Below are 19,269 nucleotides of genomic sequence, written 5' to 3' on the forward strand. Positions count from 1 at the left end.
TTACCTAAAAGTGTGCCAGGAAGTTTAACCCTCAGCTGTCTCTGGCAATGGTGTCCCTAAGAATGTCCTACCTCTCGGTTCAACAAATGGAGCTTGAAGGAGGCTTCTCCCTGTGCTGGCTGCAGCTGTTTTCTCCCCCAGCACCGAATGCTGTTGGCAGCCAATCACAGATGGAGCTAAAACCATCCTCAGCAATTTATGCGGCCACTTCCTCCAGATTTCTCACAAGAGAATTTCTGGACCAGAATTCGTTCCTTGCTTGCCCAGACTTTTGATCCTGCATTGGAAATCAAATAAAGGCTTTCTGACCAGTGCTTCTTGCACGATTCTAGGTGCTTGATACAAAAACTGGGAATGCGCTGCAGCTGTTACAGAGTGGTAACTGTGGGGCTGGGCTGAGACCTTGCCTTTGAAAGGGTATCGGCTGCTCCATGTTTTCACTGTCATTGTGGGCTGCTCCACAAAGCGGCATTGCCATGTGTACCAGAGGGAGCTGCTTGCCTTGCCTCTCAAATGTAAAGTGGCATGTATTCAGTTTCCTAACAAAGAACCTACAGCCTAGAGATCTGCGATATTTAAGGAATAGCTTCTGGTTGAAATGCTTTTTGTTTGTTTGTTTGTTTGTTTCACACCTCAGCTTTTATTTGGTTGTCCCAGCTTCCTGGAGTCTGACATTAACAGAGTAAAAGATTGTTTCTGCTTTTTTATTTATTCCTTTATAGATCTTGCTGTTGGCTGATGCTGCCAGTTTTCTGGCTTACTGGATTGTGGCTTCTGTCCTGTTTGAGGCTCTGAATGGAGTAAATGACACTGCAATCCTAAAGCTATATAATTTAGCACGCAAATGGCGTATTGGGAGGGGGGAGCCATTGTCTAAAGGACACAGTGTGAAAACCTAAACTGATGCTTAAATTACATACGATTCTGTTAAAACTTTGTGTAAGAATTATATCTGAAGTACAAAACAGAGAGCATCACACTGCTAGGATCACTCAGCTGAGTGCAGACAGGGGCTAAAACCAAACAAAATCCTTATCTGATTTCTCTGCAGATTCACCCAGGCCTGAAAAGAGAGAAACCAAATGTCCCATCCCAGGATGTGATGGCACAGGGCATGTGACTGGGCTGTACCCTCACCACCGCAGTCTCTCAGGCTGTCCACATAAAGTTAGAGTGCCACTAGAAAGTGAGTATCATCACTCTGCAGTCCAGAATAACAACTGGATCTGGCCCGGTATTTTGGGTAGTGTGTGCTCATGCTGGAGAAGGAACCCACTTTTTGTGGGTGAGATGACAGAATGAGGCTGAGAGGGGAGCTGTCACACCTTCTTTGCCCTCCAGCTCTTGGTCACAAGTCCTACTTCCACACATGTGAAGCTCAAGTACCCCTTAGCAGTACTGCTACAAACAGCAGTAGGCTCCTCAGGATCAGAGCCAAACCATCCCCACCCTGCCAGCAAACCTGCATGCTGTAGTCTGATGAATCTTCAAGATCTTGCTTGCCCACGCCTTTGCTACACAAATCACCTGCTTCTTTCAGAGCTGTGACCTGATTTGCCATAATCACACACCGAGGCTGCTGGTTTTCATTGCCAATAACCGAGAGGCCTGGGCATGCTTATTCAGAGATGTTTCCAGTGTCCTTCTCACCACTGAGCTCAAAAATGTTACTTCCATCGGTACATCCCAGTGTTGGTGCATAGCACATCCTTCTCATATGACTGTATCGTGCTAACTCTTTTATGCCCAGTCCAGCCTGAATTTCCCTGCTTATTTCTAGCTGTGCTTATCCGATTACATTGGTTTGTGTGTGTGTGTGTGTGTGTGTGTGTGTGTGTAATCCTGCAATGTGATGCAATGAAATGCTGCATAATAAGCCAAAATCTAATGTGAAACTATTTGTTTAAACAACCTAGTTAGATTGTTTTTTGTGGTGGCATGCATAACAACAAATGAAAAAGATATTTGCACTTTACCAACGTCCTGTTCCTAAGTGTAGCTCTCCCCTTTTTTAAATCTAGGACTAAATTTTAATTGTGGAAACATCTGCTGGGTTAAACAGGCTGCTGCATTTGGAAGACCTTAGCAACATTAACTTTCTAGAAAGTTAAAATTAACAAGTCCGTGTTAACTATCACACTTCTAATCAGATGTGTTCTATTCTGCTGGTAAAAAAGAAATTGAAAAAATATAATTTGGTTCCTGACAGAACAAACCAGTTGACTGAACAGTCAGCTTTTTAGAAGCACGGTACCCTCAAAGGGGTAATGCTGTACTGTAGTTATGAAGGCAGATGTACAAAGACATATTCTGTTTTACACACACATGCATCTCAGTCTTACTAAAGATGATCCACATCAAAGGGCATAAGAATGTACATGCAAGAAGCTGTAACCACTGCTGAGAGTATAAGCCACTGTTTAGGAGCATGACAAATTGGTCTAAAGTAGTTTCAGCACAGCTCAGATGATCAGAAGGTATCAAGGTTCAAAAGGGACGTACTCAGATCAGATCATCTGACACAGGTGCAAGGTATAAAAGGACTCCCTGTACCTCAGAGCTTGCCCTCCTTGAGGCAGAGAGCAACTGCTGCTATACGTAGCACAACTGTGGCCCGGGTCCTTTATCACCCCCCTTTTCTAGTCACCTGTGTTAGTGGTGTATGAATTGGAGGGCAAAGGGCTTCATGATGTAGTAACATCCTTGCTACTTCCATCTTTGTTCTTTTTAAAGTCCCTAGGAACAACGAAGTGCATGTGGGAAGCCACACTACAGCAATACAGGGATAAACTGGTATGTGCCAGAGGCACCAGTGTCTTGCTGTGTTGTAGGTCCTTTGCTTCTCCTTTTCTTTTGTGGTCAAAATGTGACAGAATTGAGAATCTGAGTCTGAAGAAGAAATATTCATGTTCCTTAATAAATGTATTTTTAATCAATGCATGTTATTGTCACCTTTTTTTTTTTTCTTATTCCTCTTTAGTTCTTGCCATGCATGAAAATGTTTTGAAATGCCCCACCCCGGGATGCACTGGAAGAGGACACGTCAACAGCAATCGCAACACACACAGAAGGTAGATCAGAAAAGTTCCTGTCCACTTAAAATCTAACATGTACTCAGCAGTAAACTGATGGTCACATCTTGGAATTAGCTGTTATATATTACACTGCAGAATGCCTATGAACTGCAAGGGTAGCCTGTATTATTTATAACCAAATCATTGTGTTTAATTTCATTATATAAAAAATGGCTGCAGCACTGAGGACGGCAAATTCCACTAGTATTTTTCACAGATGAGATTTTCAACTACAGTTTCATCACAGACCTCACTGTGAAACATCATCATGTGCAAGGCATAGAAATGAACAAATGCATTATTATTGCTACAACTGGAAAACCCAGCGGGAAACCACAGCATCTTTGCTTTGCACCACTTACATGGTAGTCCTTGGCAGGAATGTCCATCAAGGCACATTCCCTTTTAGCAAACCAGAAAATTTTAAGTGGAATATTTTAGAATCTGTGTAAAAACTAACTTCATTTATTACCCTCAGGAATATCATCTTCCTGCTTGGAACACTCCTGTCTGTTTAACTTGCTGCCTGCAGAGAGAAAGTAAAATTGAGAAAAGCCTTCCAGACAGGCAGCTGGGGTATCACAGCTGGGCTGCAGGTGAGGCAGAGAGCTGATGCGCTCCGTCTCCAGCAAGCCACGGCTCTCGGCATGGCTCTTGTCAGTACTGCTTTCTGCTGGAAGCCAGCAAGCCAAAATATTCCATTATAGTGCTTCTGGAAAAATAGAATGCCAATATTACAATCAGACTTGGGACATAAACATTTCAAAACCATTTTTTTTTGTTGAGCTGAGATTTTGTGGGATTTTTTTCTTTCTGCTGCTGATTGATTGATTGGTTATTGCAGGAGCACACTAAAATCAAGGATTATCATGCTATGTTACTATCTTTAATTAAAAAATTAGCCTTTAACCAGAGAAACTACAAGTTCATCTACAGGAATGTACAAGGAACCCGTCATCTTTGCAGCACATCAGCTGTATCATAAAAAAACCCTTGAATAGGATAAGAGAACATGTTCTAATCTAATAAAGCAAATAGGAAAAAAAAAAAAAAAGAAAGCACAACTTGAAATGACAAAATGTGTTCTTTGGTAACAGTCACTCACACACCCCTGTTTTCTTTTTCCCCAATTCACTTTCCTTTTAATCAGCAGGAGGTCTATATGCATGGTTTAGCTGATAAAGTAAATGTCATTTGTCAAAAAATTTACTAGTGACTTGCCAGCCACAAAGCATTAAAGCCAAACTGTGGAAAACTCCTACATGATTCACTTTCCAAATATATCACCTCATATACACAGGTTTCACAGTTTTACATTAAGGATTGAAAAACAGGTGAATCTGAGCTACAACAGCAGCACTTCCCATAGATGCACAGGGCACCAGAGGTGTCTGAGGTCAGTGGGTTCCACAGCACACACTCCCTTTACCTGAGATTTCATTTTAATGTTTTTTGTTTTTTTTTCTTCTTGTTTCTTTTCTTCACCCTGATTTTAAACAGCCTTTCTGGTTGTCCAATTGCTGCAGCTGAAAAGTTGGCAATGTCCCAGGAAAAGAACCAGCTCGAGTCTCCAAAAGCTGGGCAATGCCATGATCAGACTCACAGGTAGGAGCTTTCACAAACTAGTCTCTGAAGAATTTCTGCACAAACTCGGTCAATCAACCCTCAGGTCTTTCCCCCATTTCAGATTTCAGCTACAGAGGTAACTTGGTTTTCCAAGATGAACCTCTGAAAAGCTAAATAATTTGACTGTATCTCAAAATTAGCGAGTGTCTTTCTGCTGGTTCTTGTGCATGTGGCTGACATTTAAGACAACAGACGCATCTTTTGAAAGGCAGTCAGATATGTTCTACTAAATCTTATTTCAACACAAATAGCCTAATCGACGGTTCTCAAATGTCCTTCTCCCGTAAACCAAATCTCCTATCTTTCTGAAATGTTTTAAACAATTTTCTTTGACATTATTTCACTTTTAGCAGCTCAGTCCCTATTTATTTTGTGATTCTTTTCAGATTCTTTTCAGAATCTTGCAGTGATCCAGTAAGTAGCATGCTATCTGAAAGGGTTGAGAAGTCTGCTCATTCTGTTTCTCCACCACCGAGTAATTCATATTTTGAGTTTCTTTATTCTAAGATTATTGGCTTAATTAGTTTAATTTATTTTTCTTACAATGGCATCAAAAAGGGGAAACATCTTTTATTGCAATTGTATTTTGTTTGAGAGTTATATGGACCCTACAGACATGCATAATTTGCACATCATTGGCACCACGACCATTACAACCTATTATATTCAGGTCTATTTGGGGACACTTTAATTTGTGGATTATTGACATGATCAGCTCTAATGGTTCCTTCAGAGCCATTACAGAATATTATGTCCATGTGTCTGCCAACTGCACGTGCCTTAACTCTACATATGAAAAGTCCTTAGGAAATTACTAAAGACAAGTAGTTACTGAACAGTAACTAAATGGAATAATACAATATAAATCATTCGTTCCTCCCAAATAACAGAAGCAATTATTTTGGACCATCTCATATTATATTTATACAATACTCATTCACAGTAAAGTGAGGACAATAGCGATCCATAAAACTGTAAGTCCTCTGACTAGCAAAAATCCAGACAATTTTTAGAAATAAAGGAAGCACCATGCTACAGTGGTAATCTAGACGAAGTCAGTATCTTTCTTGTAAATAACCTTCACTGTTACTAAGGAATATTAAAGTTTTTTTATGTCCTCAGCTTGAGAACTTGAATGAAGTCAAAGTACTCTTTGACTGCTAGGTCAGCCACCATATTTATGTCATTTATTTCTCGTATATACCTACCAGTAAGTTTTACAAGAATAGTACCCTTTCTGATACTGAGATAGAACTGCATCCTATTTTTCAAGAAAAGTTAATTTAAAGATATCCTTATATTTCTCATTCACTTTTTTCCTCCTCTCTGCAGGACAAATTTAGCAAAGCAGCCTGAGGTATCTCAATACAATTACAGAGCTTCACAGCCAGTCACTTCCTCGAGAGCCACACTGGTGAAAGAACAGGAGAAGTTTGGAAAAGTACCATTTGATTATGCCAGCTTTGATGCACAAGTCTTTGGCAAACGCACAACAGCACCTGTGGCACAAGGACGAAAAACACCCCAGTTCCTTGAAGGTAAGCTTGACATTCCATTGTCTCTTGTAAAATAAGCAAAATGTCAATGACTTTTTTTTTTTACCTTTTTTTTTGCTTTTTCTGCTTTCAAACTTCTAGAATTCAATAACTCTCTGTAGGAAGCATCTTTAATCACATGGGGACAGAATGCTAAATATAATCACTATAGATTATATATAGTAAATATAGATTGCTAAAATGCTTAATAATTTTGTAAGAGCAATTATCAGGGGAAAAGATGAGTAAAAAGGAAAGGGTTATGTCTTATCTGTTACCTTCTTCCTTGACTGAATTGTGACATCTTTATGTGATGGGATGCTGCCATGAGAAGTCCTATGTAATGTGTCTGCATAAGATGTAATGAAATATAACATAAAGAAATCCAAGTTAGTTTTTAAAGGCATTTCAGATACCTTTTAGATGCATTCATACAGGTATTATATTATTCCTCCTAGATGACCATGTGCCTCAGCTGCATTACTTCTAGGCCTGGATTGAATTTGCTTTAATATCTCATATTTCTGTACTACATCATATTTTGTAGTGCGGAAATATCCAATGCATCAAATTGTTATCAAGGTTCTTCTGCTTGCATCACTTACAGGTTTGCTGAGGTACTCCTCTGTACAAATGAGATACCACAGTGCAAACACATCATTATTGCAGATGCCCTTCACAATCTGCATGGGAAACTTCAGCAAGATTCTGCCATTGACCATTATAAAATACTCATATTTCAAAGAAAAAAAACAACCTGTTGCCATGAGGGAACTGGAAAAAAAGGGTGTCATTGCACCATATTTGGGTTCAGAAAGAAAATTAATCCAAAACAATGTTACAAAAGACTCTTTAGGTGGTTTTAATTTTGTTCATGGCAAAAAATTTAGTAAAAGAAAACAAAATGCCTCCCATTTATCCCAACAAAAGAGAATATTCGTGGTAAGGTGAACAGAAAAGCAGAAAATTTTATATATGAATAGATACATATATAATAAATTGTAATATACTTCTAATACTATAGAATATTATATATGTTTATATATTTATAAAATTTATGTATTTATATATTTATCTGTGTGGGTGTCTGAGTACATACACACACACATGATTGCAGGTATCTATGTGTTTGTGTATATGTATAAATGCCCCATTTAAAATTGCAAATGAAAAGTAGATATTTATCTGGCCTGGAAAATAGGCTTGTTCAAATGAAAGCAAATATGTGCATTGCCAGCTTCTTGGGTGGCAGATTTTTCAATTTTGTTTGTAAAATTGAATTTTCCCTATTAGCTGTCTCTTTGCACAGATGTATGTCTATTTCACAGGTTCATTTCAAGGAAAAAATGATTGAAATGTTTTTATACAAATGAAAATACATACATATGCAATTTATGTATAATGTATATCAGGGCTGAAGTTTGCAGCCTGTTGTTCTTGCAAAGATTGCAGTGTGCAGCTATTATTTTAATGGAAAGGTGAAAGTAAGTGGGCAGGTGAGTGCTTTAACTATGCAGATATACAAAAGTTGGCAATAAGAAGCTGATGATGTAGTGATTGGTTCCGCATCCTATGTAAATATGTAGCTAGCCAAAAGACCATCATTAGCCCTCTGTGGATTCAGCACTTATAAACTTGATTTGTTAACAAACCATGCACCCTTCCTAGCCTGGCTTTTTTTTTTTTTTTTTTAATCTTCTGGGGTCAGTATTTTTTTTGCATTTTTTTTGGTTTTTAAATATAATTTGAAGTTAGCTGTAGTAACTGCTAAAAATGTAGACCCTTTTGCTTATGCTACAGTTTTACAGCACGGTAGATAAATCCTTTTCCATTTGCACTGGAGAAAGGGAGAACTGAATCATGTGGGTCTTATGTATTTCTCTACTGAGTTGCCTCCAGTGCTTAGAAAAACTGAATACAGCATTCAGCTACAGTCATTGCACACAAAGTGTTTCTCTTAGAGCACCCCAAGTTTGAGGAAAGATGAGTCCTTCGACGGCTTGTGTAGGTCTTAGCATTAAAATGCACTCAGCCAAAGCTCTACATCCAAAGAGATCCAGAGCCTTGGGGCTCAGATCTTTATGGAGTGAGCAGATGGCCATACACGGAAATGTTCTTGGTGTATCTAGGTGTAGGCTGAGAAATTGGAATTTGCTTAGTTTATCTTTGTAGGACACTGACAGCTACAGACAAAAGAAGTGATTATTGCTTCCTAAAAGCTGAAATCACGGCACTGTATTTTCCTTGAAAGAGTTAATGACATCTCAAGCTCCAAAATGCAAAGCACAGAGCAGAGTTCTTTCTACCTGTTTTAGAATAAGTGGTGCTGATGGACCAGACAATGAGCTACACACACCACTTCTGTCTGTGAAAGTGCTTTTCTGTTCACCTGTTCATTTTTCATTATTCATTATTTTTTTTAATTGATTAAAGGGTAGATTTAAATTCCTAAACATTTCCACAAAATCTGGACTGAATAATCCTAACAGGTAATGTTCTTATCTGATCGCTTTGGTTCATTCAAGGCCTGGTCTTGCTCTCCTTACTCACATAAGCAAAGCTATTTAAATAACAGACATGCATTTAAGTAGGGTAAGCACTGTTGTTTTAGCTAAGACTGGACAAGTCACTGTTGGTTTTTTACACAATAGAGCTCCAAGAGGAAGCCTTTAAAAGGATACATTTACAACTGCATTTGCCCACCAGTGTTGTCAGGTCACGACGGATAACACACTAATGCTTGTCCAGTCTTTCCTTGGACATCGTTGCTTTTAATGCCTGAGTAAAGAACGAGTGAAATCTAAGTAGAAGTCTCAGATGCTTTGTTGAAAAATGTGTATTTGTTAGGTAAAAAATTAAATTATTGTGTTTCTGAAGACATTTTTACAGCAAACCTTTACTGCCAGTAAGAAATGGATTGTTTTAAATGTATTCTTTTAATATTTTAATGTATAAAATAGTAGTCTGCAAAACAAAACTATTTAATGGGAAAAATCTCATACATGCAATTGCTAATCAAATCTCTCTTCAACAGCAAAGCATTTTTCAAATCCAGTGAAATTTTCTAATCGACTGCCTAGTGCTAGCGCCCACACACAGAGCCCTTGCCATGCCAACTCTTATAGCTACGGTCAATGTAGTGAAGACACCCACATAGCAGCAGCTGCTGCTATCCTGAACCTTTCCACCCGCTGCAGGGAAGCAGCAGAGATCCTCTCCAACAAACCACAGAGTCTGTCTGCCAAGGTAGGGTAGTCCAAGAACCTGGAGGGTGTGCTAGCTACTGAACTGTGCGAATAAACTGTCTTTCATGTTAGTGACTGCATTAAATCCCCAAAAAGGAGGCTTCTGTTTGCATGCTCTTTTGAAGAGAGACAGAAAAAAATCAGTAATGCAGTGACCAGTTCTGATAAAAATAAATAAATAGCAGGAAATTTGTTGTTAACTCTCTTAATAATTGAACCTTAAATACAAGGGGGGAGTTTTGTGGGAGCAAAAGAGGTTATTTACAAATCTAGCAACAATCTGTGGTGGATAATGAGTTAGATCTGTTTAAAGAGGGAATTTTCCTCCCTCTGAAACCTGTCATAAGTGATCATTTTGGAGCCTGATTTAAAAAAAAAAAATAATGTGATTAATCAAAGTAATATTTTGCTAGCAATGGAACAGGACTACACCTATTGAGTCTGTTGTGTTTGGAGCTCACGACAGTTTGACGAGGTGTAGGGAGGGAAATAACAACTGACTTTGGTAACGTTCTCCTTTCTGCTGGCAAAAGAGGAGAGTCAGGCCCACAGCGTTTGGAGATAGATAATTTGGGCAAGTCTGTCATAATGGAAAGCTGCCTAATATCGTAGATGTTTGTGTGGATTTCATGTTTTGGTTTCTGCTCTGCGTTTCCTCACAGATCTTTATGATTTACAAATGATACTGTGTGAGCTATGAGCCTTATTTTCTGTGCCATTACATAGTATTATATTGCTGATGAAAATAGACGAGATTTTCTTCTGATGACCATGTTTGCGGGAGCAAGGTTGTTTATTGTTTGTATTAAAGTCACACATGCTCCACTGCAATGAAACTTTTGAGAGCTCTGTGTAGATGAGAGTGCCATTACAAGAACTTGAGAAGAAATCACTGGGAAGTGAAAAGAGGTGTATTTATCAAAACACAGAGTAGCTATGTGTGTTTCTGCTGTAGGACTCTGAGTCATGATGTATGCTCCAAAAGACAGATGACCTATTTCTCTGCAAGTCAGGGTCACTCTTACCTTATCTATTTTAGCACCAGGCTCATTCTGGCTAGAGGTGGCTTCCACAGCTGTTGGTCTACAATTTCATTCACCATCACTAAGAGATTAGCTATTATTCTTTGAGTGGAATCATTAATTTTACCACCAGCACAACACCTTGTTAGGTATTCCAAGCCTTGCGCCTTTGCAGAGTGGTATCCCTTTGCTGCCTTTGATTTCTACTTGTGAAATCTTGGATCTTGAAATCAATGTTGAGAGATGGCACGGGGTAAGCTTCTTAAAGTGTGTCCACATACATCCCCTTTATTTTATATATATATATATGACTCAGTCATTATCTGCCCCAAAGACTGCTCACAGAACCTTTCCCAGGTGACAGATCCATCCCTGATATCTGCTGCAAAAAGCTCCTTCCAACAGTCTTCAACAGAGACTTCTTCTAGCAGGGGAATGGAAACTAATGCCAATGGCTGGATTAAATTGCTGCCGCAGCCTTTGGCTGACCTCGGCAATAGACCTTTCTTGCCAGAGAAGAGCAGTAAAGGGACCAGGCATAACCCAAAGATTTTCTCCTCTGTACCTGCTTTGCAGTTGCCAAATCATGGGGAAGGTTTGAATGGAAGTGAACATAACAGTAATGATATGGAAGGGCACTTGGGGCACATAGCTTACTCCTTTTTCACAGCCAGGATTCCAGCCTAAAAGAAAATCACCTGCATACCTTGCTATCTGCCTGCCTCCACTTTTGCCAGACTTTCTGGAGGGCATACTGCTACAAAACATCTGACAGAAGAATCAGAATGAGCTTCTGGCCAGAACACAGGCAAGTAAACCCCAAACCAATTTGGTGGCCAAAACCACACAAAACCCATTTTTATTTGGTTTTTGGCTATTTATGACTTTTATCATACAGGATTCAAACGAAAAATTGTGGAATTAAATCACCAGATTCTCTTCAATGAAGATGCTTTCTTATTTTTAAATATGAAGAAAAAAAAAAAGTATATTTTTAAAGAGATTACTCTCTATTTATCAAAGTTTTTGAATTGTTTTGTGGCTGGTATTGACCACAAAGGTAAATGTTTAACTGCTAGAATACCTCACAATTTTTAAGATGATACAAAACATTTCTTGGGACTTTATCAGTGTTTGGACACAGATGATGCAGCATCGACAGATGACTACAGAGTTAGTGATTTCCTTTTTCTATTCTTGGTAGCACGTGCATTCACCAGTTCTGAAAATACCTGTGTGGGGTGGCTGTGTTCAGAGCACCAGAGTCCCAGACTTCTTAGCCCTGCCCCTCACCACATTTCTTTGTTCCTTTGCCTGAGAAAACCTGATTAAAATCCTCCATACTTTAGCAGATCAAAGGTTCTGGTTTGAAAAGGTGTTTGCTCTTGTGTGAGCATCGGGCAGCCTCCCAGCAACCCAAGTAGTGACACTTTGCAGATGGGAGGCAGTGTAGTGGTAGAGCAAGGACAGTGGGATGGCAGAGGATTTCCTGGACTTGCTGGAAATACTTTCCAAGTTACATATTTGTCAGAGCTGTAAAGATGTGCTTTTAAGTTTTAAAAGCAGAATCTGAACTTCAAACATTTTGAGCTAGTGTCATTTTCTCATATTCACTCAAGGCATGCATATGTCACCTTGCTCAAACAAGTGGGGAGAATATCAAAATATTTTTCAGCAGAAGTTTATTCCCAAAATATTTTTTAATTTGTCTCTCAAGTTTTATTGCTTGATCTTCGGAGTACTGTCCATCTTTTAGTAAGAGCTGAATGTTTTACCTTGTATATTCACCACTTTTCTGTACATATAGAACACTTAAATGAAAAAGTGTTCTATACAACATAGTTCCAAATTTCATTAATTTAATGGATTTTTCAAATGCATATCTCACCTTTTCTACATATCAGATCAAAACAGAGAGTCTAAGCCAAAAAAAAGAAAGGGGAGGGTAGCAAAGGTAGAGAAAACAGATTACACATTAACAGTACCATTGGTAAGAAAACCTACAAAAGACATCTGATGTAAAAAGGTAATTTACGAAATATCAAGATCAAAAATATGAATTTATAAATTAAGCAATTTCAAGAATAAATTTATTCTGAAATGAGAAATAAAATGGATCCTAAGTTTTCTCCATGAATTATCTATCAGCTGCATACAAATTACTAAGATCATCAGATACCTTGATGATACCTTTTTCCAAAATACTTCATACCACATTTATGTTACATTATCTGAGCCATCCAACCTCCACCTGGGACTATAGTAAACTGTTTCCCTGAATATGGTCCCGATCAGCCAATTCTCATGCTGTCTTGTGGTGGCATTTGACTTGCAGTTCACCTAGCTTCATTCAGCTCTCTTTGAAGTCAACAGAAGGACTCCCCTAGAAGGCTTAGCCTACAGTTTCTAGCACAGTGCTAGTCTACATCATCATAGCATCCAGGGATCTTCCCTCTTTACAGCCCTCACCACATTTATGTATCACAGAGGTAGCTGCAAGCAGTACAGTTTATCTGTATCCTTATCACTACTGCTTGCCAAACATTTTGTTGACTGTTTTGGTGTTTTTCCCACCTGTTTAGACAAAATGGCATATGCACATTATGCCTTGAAAGAAAACAAAAAATGACACTTGCTAAAAACGTTTAAAGTTCAAATTCTGTTTTTGAACAAAATTATGTCATCTCTCCATTCTTGGATATTGATGATGGTGATAATTACATCAATTATTTCAACAATGTAGTTAGTAACCAGCACGTTTTTCAGGCAGTCCTTTATTCCAAATAGTGTAAAGCCTAAATACAGGATGAAAAACCAGCCAAGAATATCAGTAGGTACCATCCTGTTATACTGCTGTGCATATTGCTCCTTGAGTACATTCTTGGCTAGCTTTTTTTAATTTGTGAATTGCTCTGGGCTGAAATCGTGACTTCATTCTTGTCTCAGATGTTGCTGGGCAGTTACAAGTTTTCTTATTTTGACCCAAATTAGTATTTTAATTTGCTGCAGAATAAATCATTTGCTTAAATTAAAGTCTGAAGAACTGAGGACCAGATGCACGTATTTTTATTGGCTGGGAGTAGAAAAGATTTTACTCTTTTGGATGAAGTTGAATTAAGAATAGTATTCATACACATGGCAAGATATCAGTTTCAGAGTTACTCCCAATACCAGAACTGAGGAGCTTTTTTGAGCTTTCCAAACTAGACTGAACTGCTAGTAGGAATGCAAAATCATTGATAATTTTGTTTCCTTGGACTTAGTATTAAATTGTATGGCTGATGCCTACCAAAGAATACATAAAACCCCTTATACATAATGATACAATCACCTTAAGGTCACAGGTTTGAAATAAGATTCATGCAGACACAATAATTCACTCTTTCTGAACCAGCTATGAGATAAAGCTTAACTTGCAATCATTACTGAAGACACACTACAGAGTATTAAATATTGTGAGTGATCAGATGGACCAAAAGCATATGAAAAAATGCAGGAGTAATTTGTCACAAAAAAACCCCATCCTTTATTGTCCTAGCTGATGTAGTTCAGTTTTAGACAAGACTTAATAATGTACTAGAAAATACTCTATGATATTTATGTCATAAAACAAAGGAGGCTGAAAAAGCTTGACTTTAATGTACAAAGCACTTGAAGAGGCTAGACACCATTTTTTTTTGTTTACATATTTAAATTAGTCTTCATTTTAGATAGATATTCATAGTAGAGTACTACTTGTACCTTATCTTTTCACCAAATAGATCCTGGATAAAGAAAATATTTTTCTCTCACTTTTTATTGTGGACTCCTTTTTCCAGCAGCTTATAAAATCTGTGGGGATAATTACATCGTCACTGATGTGGGAGTAGATAAGGAGTGACCCAAATTTAATTACCATATCCTCTCACTCTCATTGATTTTTCTTTATTGTTTCAGTGGATTTTTTCCTGGTTTACACCAGTGTAAATGTAAATAAGATCAAAATCAGGCCCCAAAGATTTACACAGCTGCAAACTAATATAGGTTAGGAAATAATAAGATACATTTACATCTTTATTTTGCTCACATTTTAAAGAAGAATCAGAACAGTTTACATTATTTTGGTAACTATATTTTAAATATGTCATGATAAATTGATAAATATAGACCTGTTCACACATGCACTAGAGTTGACAGTAATAAGATCTTGCCTCCATTGAGGAGAACACAGCCTTTACAAGTCTGAGCGAAGCATAGTAAGTGCCATTTTCTGTCAACATGTCATAGCACTGCTCTAGTATGTTTTGTCATTTGCCATTTTTGTGGTTTTAGTTCCATTTTAAAATTAATTTAAAAATAAACATGGTAAAACAAGCAAAGGAGACATATTGAGAGGAGGGTGGGATCAGAGTAGGAAGGAAAAATGGAGCAGTATCTCTGACTATTCTTTGTGCTCTGCCATTTGGAGTTTGCTATGAAGGCAGCAAAGTGATAGCTCTTTTATACCATTCTGAATAAAAAGCCACGTTGTAAACGTGTGATCCATCCTGCAACAGGCAAAAAGGGATTTTTTTTCCATGACTATATTTAATTGTTGTGTGCATCTGTGAGCTCACTTAAACCCCATCTGTACGCTACTTCACAAACACACAACCCAGCATTCCCTGATCAGAATCAGGGACATGTTGGACAACCCAACTTCGTGAATTTCAGGAAAGTGCTGAGGAAGCCTTAAATATACACATTAGTAAATGCTCTTCTTGTCAAACAGAGCTCCTTCTTGTAGCTGATGGTCTCTGTTTCTCAGAGACAATAAATTTCCTGCTATTTTTCTATGTCCAGTTTCACTGAGGAGAGGACCTTGATTGGTTTTGGTCCTTTTTGTTGTTGCTGTTGCCTTCTGAGTAGTTGTTATTTGTCAGTGACAGAGAATCTGCACTATTTATGGGTTTTGCACTATAAAACTACTGCAGCCCAGTCACATGGCTTCCTTTCCTAAGCCATCTGTCACAGAGGTCTGGAATTTTATGTGAATGTTGGTTGTGCAGACTTAACCCAAGTTTTTTTATTATGAAAAATGTCAGCAACTACAATATTTAGCATTTTACTTTACATTGGTCATTAAACTTGATTACTGTAGCTCTGTTTCATTGCTATAGTTACATATCAGCTATGAAGCCAAAAAACACTGGGGCGATCATGGCAGAGCTATATTGTCAGATCCTGGAGTGTGCGCTTGGCACTGATATAGTTAATATCTTGGATTTTTGTAACTAAGGGTTATTAATGCTGGTATGAAAATGTATTTGATATTATACAGATGGCATAAGATGTTGTGGTTACGAAGTTATTATCCAGGATAAGCTGCACTGTCAAATTCAGGGCTTAAAACTATCACAGGAGATTAAACTATTTACTAAAAAGGGCCAGAAAGATATAACCAAAGCGTCTTAGTATGACCATATTAGAAGTGTATTTACTTCCCATAAATATAATAAAACATCTCTCTCTTTAAGCTGTATGATTGAAAATGTGAACTTTGCTATGTTCACCACATTTGCAGGAGAAGCAAATGTAAGAGGAGCCTGAGCTTCTGAGCCGGGAGCAAGCCGATGGCTTGGCAGTGCGTTGGTCTCGGTGGGCATCCCACTTAGGCCCAAGGATACAAAATGGAGGTAGACTGCCTGAGTGAGGAGGATTGTTGGGACATAAATTTTCATCTTCTACCAATGTTTTCCTCCTGATTAAAAAGATTTAATCAGATACATTTTACCTTTAAATGAGTTCCCACTGGCAGTGGTAGAAGACAAGGCTGCCTGAAGGAAGCTTGTGCCTTCAGTGCGGCCAGGGCAGTCATGTCACACTGTCAGCACAGGGGAAGAGTTCCCTGGTTCACCACGACTGTTTTTAAGATCCTTGAGTAAGGATCAGTTTCACTGCCCTATCTCCAACCATTAAACGGTTGACTAACCCTGCCAGCGTCTCATCTCTTCCTAAGAAAGAGGTCTAAGAAAGGTGGAAAAACTTGCCCCCTGGACAAGTTTTCTTGTCTCTTTTCTATTTACAAGAGCTTCTAGGTGATTCATTTGTGCCATAGGTTTAATTTTATATTACTCAAGGTAGGAAGTCTCAATCTGGGTTTATATGACTCTCCCACAGTTATACAGCATCTGACATCTGGCCCAAAATTTCCAAGTGGTATCTGAGCTTTGTGGTGATGCAAATAAAAAACAGTAATGACAAAGACACAGAGTGATGTTAATTACAGCATTCTATCTGTGTTGATCTGTGATGTTGTTATTTATCTCTACAGTCTTGGAATGTTTTCCACCTTATTCAAGGCAACAAACAGAACTAGACTACCAAGTGTTCCTTCAGAAGCCACCTCTTACACCTCTTCCCCTACTTGACTTTAGTAATTGTTGGCAATAAAAGGACTAGTCTTATCCTCATCCTTATATAAATAGTATGTCAATATGCGCTGTTGCATATTGAGCATGAGGGGAATTTTTTTGTTGCTTCCATTAGGAAGCTGCACTTTCTGGAGCTTTTAATCATTCCAAGAAGATGAGTTTGTACTCTTTTTTTTTTTTTTTTTTTTTTGTGTGTGTGTGGTCAGGGCAGAACAGTGAGCTTTCCTTCCTTTATTCTTGTACAGCTGAGCAGCACTTGCCCCTTCTTGTGAGCAGGAGCAACTCTGATTGCTTCTCCCAGCCTGGAAAGAGATTTGGGTCTTTCCCCAGACTGCACACCTCCCTGCAATCAGAGGCTGCTTGTTGCTGTACTTCCCAGGTAGCAAAGGCTTTGTTAACTCATGCTGAAGGTCTCCATCAGGAAGAACCTCCTAAAGATCCTGCTGTGGCTGCCAGTCCAATGGTCTCGGTGCAGACCTGTGCCTTAGCGATCTAGTCAAACTATGATTAAGAAAATATGTTATTTCGAGTGATGTACAAAACCCTAGTGAAAATTTCTCATACTGTGCTACTTTTAGGCATATTTCTTTCCCCCTCCTTCTCTCCCCCATAATACAGATGTAATGTTTCCGGGGTGTGGGGGGAAGGGAGGATATGTATTAATAATGCTGTTGATGACCTAAACAATGCATTAATGCTTTTAACTGTGAATTGGGGTCATAGTTCTCTGTAAGAGTGAAAAGATCAAGAAGATTTAAAGCTAAACTTTTTTAAATAAAACTAGATTCAGGGTGTATAGGTTATGGTTTACAGTCATCTTATTTAAATTCTACTTACTATGTTTAAGCTGAGATGCAGGGATACCATTACTGAAGCTACTCTTAAGTCTGCCTAAGAGTTGGACATTAACTGATATAAATCGAAAAGCTGGTTTTAGATTCAGATAAATTTAAATAAAAGCATGCATTTATATTTATCCTTTAAAAGCACCACATGGTTATGTTGCAGCCTCACCACGTCCATATCTAAGCATGTCTCTGTTTCCTGTTGCATGTCAGGGAGCTGAGATAGAAGTGGATGAAAATGGCACTCTGGATTTGAGCATGAAAAAGAACCGAAGCCAAGACAAAGTTATGCCTCTCACTTCTTCCAGCACAGCACTTCCCACTCCTTCCTCTTCTCCTTTCAAAACAAGCAGTATCCTGGTAAATGCAGCCTTCTATCAGGCTCTTTGTGAACAGGAAGGCTGGGATGCACCCATCAACTACAGCAAGACCCATGGCAGGAAAGAAGAAGAAAAAGAGGTATTTTTTCAGTTTCTGAGTGACTTTTTCCCTTGGGAGAGTGGCCATATGATGGTCTTTGGGATGACCAACCTAGTACAATTTAAAGAGAATCAAGTTTCCACAGGTAAGGGTTTGTGAACATTGAGCTAGCTTTAATGGCCTCTCAGATGTGGCATAAAAATCAATACTTACATTGAAAGATCTTGCTCTCAGAGCTTACATGTGAATGTCTATAAGTCTATAAGATAAGGAAATCAAAGATATCCACCATTAGGGACTGTTGTTTGAATTTTATTCTTAATGACTCAGTCCTGTAGCGTATACACCCAAATGGCCTACGGATCACTCAGGAGAAAAAAAAATAAACACCACCAAAATATCAAACCAAGGCAGCTTTTTTCATGCTGAAACAAAAAGTAATTTTTCTACACAAACTCTTTATAATTCTAGATAATTAATTGTCTAAGCATTTAAATACATGCTTAGAACCTTGACTACAATATTCTTTCAGTGGAAAACTTTTTATTTTTCATTTAACATAATTCAAGAAATCTCTGCCAGTGAGTCTTAGAGCTCACTAGTGAGTCCAGTGGTCCAGAAAACAGTCTGAGAGCACAAATTCAGAAATAAAAGTTGTTAGGAATTCCTGAAGGTTTTGAGTACAAGTAACACAAGAGAATATGTACATAATTTCCACCAATTGTGATATTTTTTATCTGATAAGGAAACAGAATGGAAAAACTAGATGAGTATATCAAGGTTATATTCCCTTTTCATCCTGTCCTGGGAAATGAAAAAGCCCTAACTTGAAAATGGAGTTGCAGGAACAAAAATGAACAACTAAAATTTCAGAGAATAATTTTATTTAGTAACTTTCCAGCTTTCATGGCTAGTCTTCTAGACTGCCACTTTGAACTTGACAATTGTCTTGATTGTGATTTTCTTTCAGTTTTGCTCTTTCATGTCTGTTTATTCTATCTTGGCAACAAGGCAGCATAGGCTCCTACGGTCTTTCTTTCTTATTCTTGTTTTGCTGGTGAGTTTGGTTTTATTTTTTCTCTTGAGCCTAGCTGTCAGAATATGGATTGC

At 38.3% G+C, this 19,269-nt stretch overlaps 1 protein-coding gene across 3 annotated transcripts in view; it reads left to right on the forward strand.

Annotated features, from left to right (window-relative positions):
* The window catches only part of ST18 (ST18 C2H2C-type zinc finger transcription factor), a 101,230-nt gene that overhangs the window by 57,212 nt on the left and 24,749 nt on the right, over positions 1 to 19,269 (forward strand). For all 3 annotated transcript variants that reach the window (XR_003561701.2, XM_027811160.2, XM_027811162.2), the window contains exons 7-12: positions 1,052 to 1,186; positions 2,981 to 3,071; positions 4,575 to 4,679; positions 6,033 to 6,238; positions 9,270 to 9,481; positions 17,953 to 18,198. Coding sequence is in view for 2 of the 3 variants with exons in the window: in XM_027811160.2 (XP_027666961.2) it covers positions 1,052 to 1,186; positions 2,981 to 3,071; positions 4,575 to 4,679; positions 6,033 to 6,238; positions 9,270 to 9,481; positions 17,953 to 18,198 (995 nt within the window). In the remaining variant the exon portion in view is untranslated. The remainder of the gene's footprint in view (positions 1 to 1,051; positions 1,187 to 2,980; positions 3,072 to 4,574; positions 4,680 to 6,032; positions 6,239 to 9,269; positions 9,482 to 17,952; positions 18,199 to 19,269) is intronic.

The sequence above is a fragment of the Falco cherrug genome, chromosome 3 (assembly GCF_023634085.1).
Source record: "Falco cherrug isolate bFalChe1 chromosome 3, bFalChe1.pri, whole genome shotgun sequence".
Taxonomy (NCBI): Eukaryota; Metazoa; Chordata; class Aves; order Falconiformes; family Falconidae; genus Falco; species Falco cherrug.